This window comes from Bos mutus, chromosome 20 (genome assembly GCF_027580195.1).
Source record: "Bos mutus isolate GX-2022 chromosome 20, NWIPB_WYAK_1.1, whole genome shotgun sequence".
In the NCBI taxonomy this organism is placed as follows: Eukaryota; Metazoa; Chordata; class Mammalia; order Artiodactyla; family Bovidae; genus Bos; species Bos mutus.
In genome coordinates, this window is record NC_091636.1 from 14,036,435 (window position 1) to 14,048,258 (window position 11,824).

The 11,824-nt window shown below is 45.6% G+C and overlaps 1 protein-coding gene across 2 annotated transcripts in view; it reads right to left on the reverse strand.

The window, feature by feature from the left end:
• Positions 1-328, reverse strand: part of LOC138984181 (chondroitin sulfate proteoglycan 4-like) — a 73,069-nt gene extending 72,741 nt beyond the window's left edge. The window contains exon 1 of one of the 2 annotated variants that reach the window (XM_070357490.1): positions 5-328. In XM_070357490.1, coding sequence (XP_070213591.1) covers positions 5-83 — 79 coding nt within the window. In that variant the 5' untranslated portion in view covers positions 84-328. The remainder of the gene's footprint in view (positions 1-4) is intronic. The other variant, XM_070357491.1, reaches the window with a different exon arrangement.
• Between the last annotated feature and the right edge of the window lie 11,496 nt (positions 329-11,824).

Sequence of the window (11,824 nt, forward strand, 5' to 3'; positions counted from 1 at the left end):
CTACCTCCAAGCGCCCTGCGAGCCCCGCAGAGCCCCAGGAAGGCGGCGAGCAGGACGAGGCGGCGGGCCCCGAGGCGCCCCATCCCGCTGCAACACCCCGGTGGCGTCTGAGCTACCTGCTTCGGCCCCTCCCCGCCCCCGGCCGGGACCCGGAGCGGGACCGGGGGGCGCCGCCCCCAACCAGCGCGGGGGCTGGGCCGGGGCGGGGAGAGCCGCAGGCAGCCCGCAGCTGTTGCGCCCCATCACGCTCCGCCTGGCGCCGGGGTGCACGGTGCAGACACGCGGCGGGGCCAGAGCGCCCCGGCAGACTCGGTACGGAGAGAGCACGAGTCGCCCGCCCTGCGCGGCGAGTTCTGCGCTGGAGTTGACTGTGCGTGCGGGCGCTGATGAGAAATGGAGAATGGAGGGGGAAGCATTCCTGGTGGAGGTAGGACCTTACCGAACACGACTTTAAGGTGCCAGAGTGAGCGCCAGCTTATTGCTGAATCCCCAGTGCTGACCTGGTGCATAGACACCGGCAGATGAATAAGAATTAAACACAAACTGAGCGTGTTACTTCCTTCTGGAAATGGAGATTGGACCAAATCTCTAAGGCCCTTCCAGCTTTACCATTCTCACTTTCGAATTCTAAACAAATGGAAATGCTATCCACGAGGAATGTGAGTGTTAGCACAGAGAAGGGTCCCGCCCCAGGCTGACTGTGTCCTAGGAAGAGCTGGAGGTGTAGCTGTGCCTGGGGTTGCAAGGCCAGGCTGAGCCAGGCATGCAGACTTTCTCCTGGCAGGCTCAGGTAACCACAGAAATGTAAATGCACAAGCAGTGCAGAGCAAGATTGCCCAGGGACCCCGAGACTGTCACCAGTGTCCCCAGGGAGCCTCTACTCAAATGCCATCCCTGGTTAAGGACAGAAGCTTGGTTCCTTAAGAGACCTGAGGGCAAATCACGGTTCAGATATTATTAGGTGACCTTGGTCCGTGACTTTGAACAAATGTCTTAATTGTCTCAACTTCTGTCTCCACTCCTGTTCAGTTCAGCTCAGTCGCTCAGTCGTGTCCGACTCTTTGCGACCCCATGAATCGCAGCACGCTAGGCCTCCCTATCCATCACCATCTCCCGGAGTTCACTCAAACTCACGTCCATCCAGTCGGTGATGCCATCCAGCCACCTCATCCTCTGTCGTCCCCTTTTCCTCCTGCCCCCAATCCCTCCCAGCATCAGAGTCTTTGGTAATGATGCCGATCCCATAGGTGGGTTGTGTGGTTATTCCAGCCCCTGAGGACTGAGTGTTGAGCATGGTGTCTGGCTTGTGGTAAGAACTCACTGGGCAGTCTTGTTATACCCAGGACCCCAGCCAGGCCCAGGGTCTTCTCTGACCAGTTTGGAACAACTCTGGCTAGACACACACTCCTGAGAGTGAGCCATCTTTTCTCTTTCCTTCAGGATGGAGGGCCTTCTCATTTTCCTTCCATGGGCTTAGCCATATGTACTATTGAAGACAAAAACAAGACCAGGACCTGACTTGTGGCTCAGATCATGAACTCCTTATTGCAAAATGCAGACTTAAATTGAAGAAAATGGGGGAAAAAATCAGGTAAATCAAATCCCTTATGATTATACAGTGGAAGTGACAGATTCAAGGGATTAGATATGATGGAGTGCCTGAAGAACTATGGATGGAGGTTTGGACAGGGGGCAGTGATCAAGACCATCCCCAAGAAAAAAAATGCAAAAAGGCAAAATGGTTGTCTGAGGAAGCTTTACAAATAGCTGAGAAAAGAAGTGAAAGGCAAAGGAGATAAGAAAAAATATACCCATTTGAATGCAGAGTTCCAAAGAAGAGCAAGGAGAGATAAGAAAGCCTTCCTCAGTGATCAGTGCAAAGAAATAGAGGAAAACAACAGAATGGGCAAGACTAGAGATCTCTTCAAGAAAATTAGAGATACCAAGGGAACATTTCATGCAAAGATGGGAACAATAAAGGACGGAAACAGTATGGACCTAACAGAAGCAGAAGATATTAAGAAAAGTGGCAAGACTACACAGAAGAACTATACAAAAAAGATCTTAATGACCTAGATAACCATGATGGCGTGATCACTCACCTAGAGCCAGACATCCTGGAATGCAAAGTCAAATGGGCTTTAGGAAGCATCACTATGAATGAAGCTAGTGGAGGTAATGGAATTCCAGTTGGGCTATTTCAAATTGAAAAAGATGATGCTGTGAAAGTGCTGCACTCAACATGCCAGCAAATTTGGAAAACTCAGCAGTGGCCACAGAACTGGAAAATGTCAGTTTTCACTTCAATCTCAAAGAAAGGCAATGTCAAAGAATGTTCAGCTACCACACAATTGGACTCATCTCACACGCTAGTAAATTAATGCTCAAAATTCTCCAAATGAGACTTCAGTAGCACATGAACTGAGAACTTCCAGATGTTCAAGTTGGATTTAGAAAAGGCAGAGGAACCAGAGATCAAATTGCCAACATCTGTTGGATCATAGACAAAGAAAGAGAGTTCTGGAAAAATATCTACTTCTGCTTTGTTGATTATGCCAAAGCCTTTGACTGTGTGGATCACAACAAACTGTGGAAAATTATTCAAGAGATGGGAATACCAGACTACCTCACCTGCCTCCTGAGAAATCTGTATGCAGATCAAGAAGCAGCAGTTATAACCAGATATGAAACAACGGACTGGTTCCAAATAGGGAAAGGAGTATGTCAGGCTATATATTGTCACCCTGCTTACTTAACTTCTATGCAGAGTATGAGAAATGCTGGGCTGGATGAAGCACAAGCTGGAATCAAGATTGCCGGGAGAAATATCAATAACCTCAGACATGCAGATGACACCACCCTTATGGCAGAAAGCGAAGAGGAACTAAAGAGCCTCTTGATGATAGTGAAAGAGAGTGAAAAAGTTGGCTTAAAACTCAACATTCAAAAAACTAAATTCATGGTATCCAATCCCATCACTTCATGGAAAATAGATGGGGAAACAATGGAAACAGTGACAGACTTTATTTTCTTGGGCTCCAGAACCACTGCAGATGGTGACTGCAGCCATGAAATTAAAAGACGCTTGCTCCTTGGAAGGAAAGCTATGACCAACCTATGCAACATATTAAAAAGCAGAGACATTACTTTGCCGACAAAGGTCCATCTAGTCAAAGCTATGGTTTTCCCAGTAGTCATGTATGGATGTGAGATTTGGACCACAAAGAAAGCTGAAAGAAAGTGAAAGTGTCAGTCGCTCAGTCATGTTCGACTCTGCGACCACATGGACTGTAGTCTGGCAGGCTCCTCTGTCCACAGGATCTCCAGGCAAGAATACTGGAGTGGGTAGCCATTCCCTTCTCTAGGAGATCTTCCCAACCCAGGGATCGAACCCAGGTCTCCTGCATTGTAGGCAAATTCTTTACCATCTGAGCCACCAGGGAAGCTTTGATGCTTTTGAACTGTGGTGTTGGAGAAGACTCTTGAGAGTCTCTTGGACTTCAAGGAGTTCAAACCAGTCAATCCTAAGGGAAATGAGTCCTAAATGTTCATTGGAAGGAGTGATGCTGAAGCTGAAGCTCCAGTACTTTGGCCACTTGATGCAAAGAACTGACTCATTGGAAAAGACCTGGATGCTGGGAAAGATTGAAGGCAGGAGGAGAAGGGGATGACAGAGGATGAGATGGTTGGTTGGCACCACTGACTCGATGAACATGAGTTTGAGAAAATTCCGGGAAATGGTGAAGGACACGGGGAAGCTGATGTTCTGCAATCCATTGGGTCACGAAGAGTCAGACACGACTGAGCAACTAAACTAAACTGATCTGAACTACTGAAGACACCGTATGTCATCCATGTTCATAATCTCCAGTATCCCCCACTTCTCCATAGTCAAGCTGATTTTCCTGGGGCTGCAGACCTTGGGCCAGGTTGGTGGGAGTGGTAGTTCTACCTCTAGATGTCTCACGGCTTCCATTTTCTCTCCTATAAAATGCAAAGATTGGTTAAATGATCTGTAAATTCCCTCCAGGTTCAAAATTTTGATTCTGATTTGTCATCTTTGGCATCAGGATAGCTCTGCCATTTAAATAGAGCCCTTTTAATTAGTGCACAAAGAATCACGAAATGTTTGAATTTCTTTACTTCAAGCTGCTGCTGCTACTGCTGCTAAGTCACTTCAGTCGTGTCCGACTCTGTGAGACCCCATAAACGGCACCCCACCAGGCCTCGCCGTCCCTGGGATTCTCCAGGCAAGAACACTGGAGTGGGTTGCCATTTCCTCCTCCAATGCATGAAAGTGAAAAGCGAAAGTGAAGTTGCTGAGTCTTGTCCGACTCTTAGCGACCCCATGGACTGCAGCCTACCAGGCTACTCCGTCCATGGGATTTTCCAGGCAAGAGTACTGGAGTGGGGTGCCATTGATTGCCAGTAAACTTCGAGCATTTAATTTAGAAAAATCATGCAAAGTGTCAAAAAGAGACTAGGAATTATCTCCCTATAGATCATCACTTGCTCCTCTTCTTTAAATTAGTTCTAATCTATCACATAAGTTCTTCAAAGATTGAATGAAGTCTCCAGCCAATTTCTGTAGTGGTGAAGTTGGCTCTAGAATGATGAGAAATTATCATGCTCACTTGTTATGGAAAGCCCCATGATAAACATCGTGACTCTAAGGATGTTTATAGTGTCTGATCAGGAAACCCACCTATGTAACCCACCTATAGTCACTCAGATCTAACTATCTAGTCATTTTGACTGGCATTCACCTGCTATGCCCCGGCAACATCTGAATTATTCTGTTCAGATGTTAACCTGAACACTGTTCTCTGAGGAATGAAGATGTGGAGAACAGAAAATGAATTTAGAGATGGACATTCACTCAACAAATATTCATTGAACTCTTCCAAATGGGAAAGGCGCAGAGAAGATGTCATTCACAGAAATGAATTAGAGCCCCTGTGTCCAAGGAAGTTACAATAGAGAGGAGTTGGGACTTCCCTGGTGGTTCAGTGGTTGACTCTGCACTTCCATTGCAGGGGGCATGGGTTCAATCCCTGTTCAGGGAACTAAGATCCCATTTGGCAAAGCCAAAAACTGAAATAAAATATAAAAATATTGAGAGGAGTATAAGACAAGTATAGCAGTAATTTTAGTAAGGGTGCATTAGAAACTGGGCTTCTCTGGAACTGTCCAAGCCAAACATCTTTGATGATGTGACTGGCTTGAGCAGCCATGTCTCATTTACATGACCACCTTCCCTTTGACCCCCACCCCACCATGACTGGGGCAGGGTGGGTTTCTCGTCTAAGGAGTGTGGACCCCAGAGAAAAGAGTGTCAAAGCTGATTCCTTCTCAAAACTTTCATCCTAGAAGCATTAAGAATGAAATGATTGGTGGTGATCTCAGACCAGTAAGTCATGTGGAGATGGCACCTTAGTGAGCTCCAGCCATGTCCTCAAAGGTTTGGAGGGACCATGAGTCAGGAGAGGAAGCTGTTTGCCTCTTTCTAGGTCTTTGCAGAGAGAGGATTGGCACCGGGTCCCAGAGAAAAGCTGATTATGAGGGACAGTCAGAAAGACAGACCGTAAGTTGCTGCCCATTGGCTTTCTTAGTCCCATGAAACCCAGATGTACTTCCTAAGTTTTGTTTCCATGAGATTCTTCTGAGTTCTTTTGATAAATCCACATTTTACTGAGTTAGTATACAACTCTAACTTCACAAATTCACATGTACATAAATGATAATTTTCTACATTTTTTTAGAACTCAACTTGATTTCTGTTTTGACCTCTCAATTTGCTGTGGACGAAAAACTATTTCTCAGTGAATTGAAGTTTTCTCTCCTGCGTTGCCCTGGGTTGTGTTACGCGGTGTTGTGTTGTGTCGAAGTGCCATAGACCTTATGTAGTGGCCAAAACAGGAATGACTGAGAGAAGGGGTGTGGCAGCTCTCTGTTTTTGGATGCCTGCACAAGGACACCCATGATGTTTTGCCATTTGCAACAACATGGAGGGACCTGGAGGGCATTTGCTTAATAAAATAATTCAGACAAAGACAAATGCCATACACTATCATATATGTGGACTCCAAACAATAAAGCAAATGAATGAGTATAACAAAACAGAGACAAACACAGATACAGGGAACAAACTAATGGTTACCAGTGGGGAGACAGAAGGCAGAAAGGACAAGAGAAGGCTAAGGGGTTAAGAGGTGTAAACTACAATGTATAACATAGATAAGCTACAAGGATATATGGCAGGATATAGCTGATATTTTATAATAACTATAAATGAAGTATGGGGCTTCCCTGGTGGCTCGGTGGTAAAGAATCTGCCCATAATGCAGGAGCTGCAGGAGACCTGGGTTGGATCCCTGGGTCGGGAAGATCCCCTGGAGAAGGATTTGGCAACCTGTGCTAGTATTCTTGCCTGGAGAATCCCATGGAGAGAGGAACCTGACGGGCTACAATCCATAGGGACACAAAGAGTCAGACATGACTTAGCAACTAAACAACAACAATAAATGAAGGATAACCTTTAAAAATTATGAATCACTGTTTTTGTACACCTGTAACCTACATGATATTCTACCTCAGTTAAGAAAAAGAAAGACCTCCTCCAAATAAATAAAAGAAGTTTACTCTGCCACACTAGTTTGTCAGCAAGGAACAGCATCCCATTAGAAGGGCCTTGGGTAGAACAAAAGGCCATATATGATGAACATGAGGGGACCAAGAACCATTTTGGGCACTGGAGCTTGACTTTGAAGCATGGGTCACTGGAGATGGCCTAAGAGCCCAGGAAGAAAGAGGACATGAAGGCCTCAAGATCTGTCTCTGGAGAGGGTGAGGACTGAAGGCAGTGGCAGCAAGTTAGTAAAAGGGGTGGGGGATGCTGGTGGTATAACGAATTTATCTTTACAAGACCTTCATGTTTCGCTTGGTTCTCATTTCATGTTTTGCTGTCAGCAATGAAGAGCTTAACATTGAAGGAATGTAAAACATTTTGAAATAACAGGACTTGATACAATGATGGAGGTCAGGCTCTTTCAAAATTTAAAAAGACTGAGCACCCTGGGCTGGTGGATCTCTGAGGCCCCTGTCAGCTCTTGCAGTCCATGATGCCTTGAACAAATGAACTTTTCTGGAGGCCTTTCAGTAACACAGACCACACAAAGATGACTCTGGTCTGTAGCCATAATGGGAATTCTTGCAACCTTCCCACAACTGGTGAATCCTCTGCTTCCAATGGCCAGATTTTCTTACAAATTATATAAGCAGAGTGGCAACGTACAACCTTGATGAACTCCTTTCTCAATTTTGAACCAGTCCATTGTTCCATGTCAGGTGAGGACAGAATACAGCAGCAACAAGTTCATAAAAAGAGTGGGAGATGCTGGTACTATAAAGAATTTAGCTTCACTCAGAATCAAGGCTCCATCAGGCCACCGACCAAGAGACAGGGGGTTCATACAGCCAGCTCTGAGTGGTAAGCTGCTCCCCACAAGGCTCCGTGTAGAGTCAAGCCCCACATGGAAGCTCTATGCTGAGTCCCAGGGTGGGGGGTATGGCCATTTAATATGTCCGCAAGATGCCTATGGGCTTCGCAACAACTGGAAAATCACCCACTGAACAGCCCCAGGGACTCAGACATAATACCGACAGGCACCAGGCCTCATTAGGGGAAGATGTTTCTGCTAAACTTGCATTTCTAACACAAAGCTGAGTTCTGGTAACCCTAGTGAAAGAAATAAAAGAAGCCACAGGAAACTATTTTTGGCTATCTGAGAACAAAAGTTGATTTTAAATTGTTGAACTCTGCTTCCCCAAGAACAATTGAGTGCTGCGTTTGGCCTCCCTCTTGCACAAGTTACACATGTGGCCGACTCCTTCCTACCTTCACCCCGCAGTTGGGTGAGACTTGAAAAAAAACTAAGTGCTAAAAAGATCCCTCAGCCACATGACTCCTCCAGATCCAGAGCACTGAGGGTTTTCAAGTCAGGAATAAAGAGCATCACCAGCTTTTCTGAGCCCCTTCTCTGTCCACCTGCCCTTGACCCCGTGTGTCTGGTGCCATCGCAGGAAGTAGAAACAGCCAGATGTTCTGTATCTTCATATGGTGTTAGTCCAGGTAATGGGCTAGTGACAGCTGACTGTGGAGGAGACTGCAAGTGAGCAGTCTCACAGAGTCACCAAGAGAACCAGGACATCTTGCTTCATGGAGAATGAGGGAGTCGTCAGTGTTCATCAGGAGGGCTCAACAGTGCTAAAGGCATCTAGAGCAGTGAAGGATAAAGGTCATCCAGTGGTTTTGACCACTGGGATAAAACTAATGTTTTTTTCTTTTGGCCATGCTGCACATGTTGCAGGATCTTAGTTCCCCAACCAGGGATTGAACCTGGGGCTCCAGCAGTGAAAGCATCAAGTGCTAACCACTGGACCACTAGGGAATTCTCCATAAAACTGACCTTGATGAGACTAGCTCAGAGGGAGACAGAAATTGTTCAAGCCTGTATGGATGGGACACAAAGAAGAGGAGACATCACATGCAGATAGCACTTCAAAGGGTTTGATTAGAAGAGTAGGAATGAAATTAGATTACAGGATGAGGCGGTCATAATATCAAGAAAGAGATTTTTAGGATTAGAGTTTGCTTTTAGGTGATGAAAAACAGAAGAAGAGATTGAAGATTACAGGAAAGAGAGGGGAAGCTGGCAGTAGGTCCTGGAAGGAATGGGGTTCACATGTGAGTGGAGGTTTGTCCTAAACGAGAGGAGAGGAGGAGACGGTGAACTTGGGTATATGGCAAGTTTATATGGGTCAGAGCACAGGGAAGTGAGCTTGGTAGCCTTGATTTTCTCTATGAAATGGGATAAAAGATGCCTACTAAGTATAGATGGGTTCAACACAGGTCTGGAAGGTTTGGAATTATCCTTTAAAAAAAAAATTATCTTCCACCTGGCATCCCCTTTGGGAATCATAAGTTTGTTTTCTTTGCCCATGAGTCTACTTCTGTTTTGTAAATAAATTCATCTGTGGCATTTTTAGATTCCGCATGAAGTGACATCACACAATATTTGGAATCATTCTTGATCTGCTCCTCCTTCCCTTTTCTTTGGTTGTGCAAACTTGTTTACAAGTAGGTTGACCATTGCCCGCTCTGTGTTCAAGAGAGTCCTGGTTTACACCTGTTGTCCGGATGTGATTTCTCACAGTATCCATTCACTCTCGACAGTGTCCAAGTTGGAATAATAGTTTAGACAGACAGATAGACAGAGATTCGTGTTTTTTTCAATCTGCACAACTGTGTCATTTTCTCCTGTGGTACAGAGCCCTGCATCCAGACACAAAGCAAAATGTAGAATTGACTATACTATGTTTTAGTATAGGGTTGGGATGTTTCTCTGTTGGTGAAATGGAAGGCTGGGCATTCAAGAGATTCGAAAGTTCTGGGAATTGGACAGCATGGAGATAACGAAAGCCATCTGTGCTGTTTCTGTGAGACACAGGTAAGAAGACGGAAAAGTTTGCAGTTGTAAGCATCTCCCAGAAGAGAAACTGCCTTACAGGGTGCTTTTGACTTGTGCCCGCTTCCAACCCTCTACTACTTCCCTCTCATTTAGTCATTCTGGGAAATAAGACAACAGCCTCGGAGTTTACAATGAAGACTGCACTGTAGGAAGGAGGGGAGGGAAGTGCCTAGAACTTGCATGAACACCACAGCCCACATCCTTCATATGTTAGCATCAGAGACTGTTTTTTATTGTTGTTGCTGAGTCATTAAGTTATATCCAACTCTTTGGTGATGTCGTGGACTGTAGCCTGCCAGCCTCCTCTGTTCATGGGATTCCCCAGGCAAGAATACTGGAGTGGGCTGCTATTTCCTTCTCCAGGGGATATTCCCAACCCAGGGATCGAACCTGCATCTCCTGCATTGGAAGGCGGATTTTTTTACCACTGAGCTGCCAGGGAAGCTCAGACTTTCTTTTACGTACTGATATAACCAAAGGCCTGCCCACCGCCACCTGAGAATTGCCTTATGCATCAGGAGGGGTGTGGGAATTTTGTGATGCGCAAATGGGACTGGAGGGACTTGTGATAGGATGGGAAGAGGAAATCTGGAGGTTACCAGGGAAGGGGAAATATTGTCGTCCTGAATGGCAAACTCCAAAGGGCCAAATATGGAAGGAATGGCAATTGTGTAGTCAACCATTAGCAACCTTCACTTTACCAGACTTCGCTTTCTTTTTCTAAAGAGCAGTTTATGAAATTTGAAACTCAGAGGGACAATAAAACATCAAGGATGTCTGGAGTGGATTCCTAAGGAAAAGTCAATCCCATAGCAGACAACACCCCGGGTACATTCTGTGCTCTGGACCTTGACACTCCCTGTGTCCTCTGCCAGCGATGCTCCTGTGTCCTCCTGGTCCATCCCTCTCTGTCTGCAGGTCTCTGCTTAAATGCCCTCCAACTAGGGGGCCTTCTATAGCCACCTGTGGAAAATAGCTCCTCAATCTCACTTCCCCTGCTTTTTCCCCATAGCATTTATCACTGTCTAGTATGTATGTGGACTTATTTCTTGTCTGCCTTCACACGCTATAATGTGAACCCTGTGTGGCAGAGACTTGGTTTGGTCCCCTGCAGTAAGCCCACTGTTTGGGCCATCATAGGTTTTTAATTACTGTGTGTTGACTAAATGAAAAAAAAAGTGAATGAGTGGTTACTTTGAGTTTTAATGCAATGTCTGTTTTAATGGATTTTGATAAGTCTTCATGATCAAATGGGAGAGACATTCTATGAGAGTGACTCAATCTTGATTCTTACAATATGAGTAGATGAGTGGCCTCTATCTCCCTTCAGGTAAATCTGTTGGCTAGGTGAGCTATGCTCAGTTTCTTGGGATCAAGGGCAAAAGGCCCTTTAAATATTAATATTTAATCTTTAAAGACCAAGAGCAAAACAAAACTCCATGGAGCAGGCAGTATTGTCAAACCCACGTTGCCAATGAAGAAACTGACACTGAGACGTGGAACGGTATTTATTCAAGATCATCCAGCTGATGAGTCTCAGCCCTAGGATTCAAGTCTTCTGACTTCAAATTCCATCCTGTTCCTATAGCCCAACATGCCTCTCCTCCTGTAACACAGAAAAGACTTTGGGGGGAGGAGTTATCTCCTTTCACTGCCTCCACTTTCTCACCTCCCAGACTCCTTTTAGCCAACCCCAATCTGGCTTCCTCATCTCTGCTCCCCTGCACCTGGTCCTATCCTGATCACTGGTCACCTCATCCAGGGGCATGTCTCCGTTCTCATCTTACCTGATTTTCAGAAGTGTTCAAGGTAAGTACTCCCTCCTTGAAACCCTCCCCTTTCTTGGCCTCCATAAAGCACAGACTGCTGGTCAGCCTCCTACTTCAGTAACCATACCTCCACAGTCTCCTTTACCAGCTCCAAGCCATCTCTACAGGCTGCAAAACCTTAGAGTTCAACCCTGCCTCTTCTTTCTTCTCTAGCTACAATCCCATGGTATTAAGAATCGAACTGGGGTCTCCTGCATTGCAAGCAGATTCTTTACCAGCTGAGCTACCAGGGAAGCCCACTACATGGAAATGACTCACAAATTCACATCCCTGGTTATGAACTTCACCCTGGATTTCAGCCTTACTTTCATTCCAAAAACCTTATTATGGGTTAAATGTGTCTGCCCTTGCCTTCCAAATCCATATGTTGAAATTCTAACCCCAGTGTGATAGTATTTGGAGGTGGAACCTCTAGGAGGTGATTAGGCCAAGAAGCTACAGCTCTCATTTATGTAATTAGTGCAC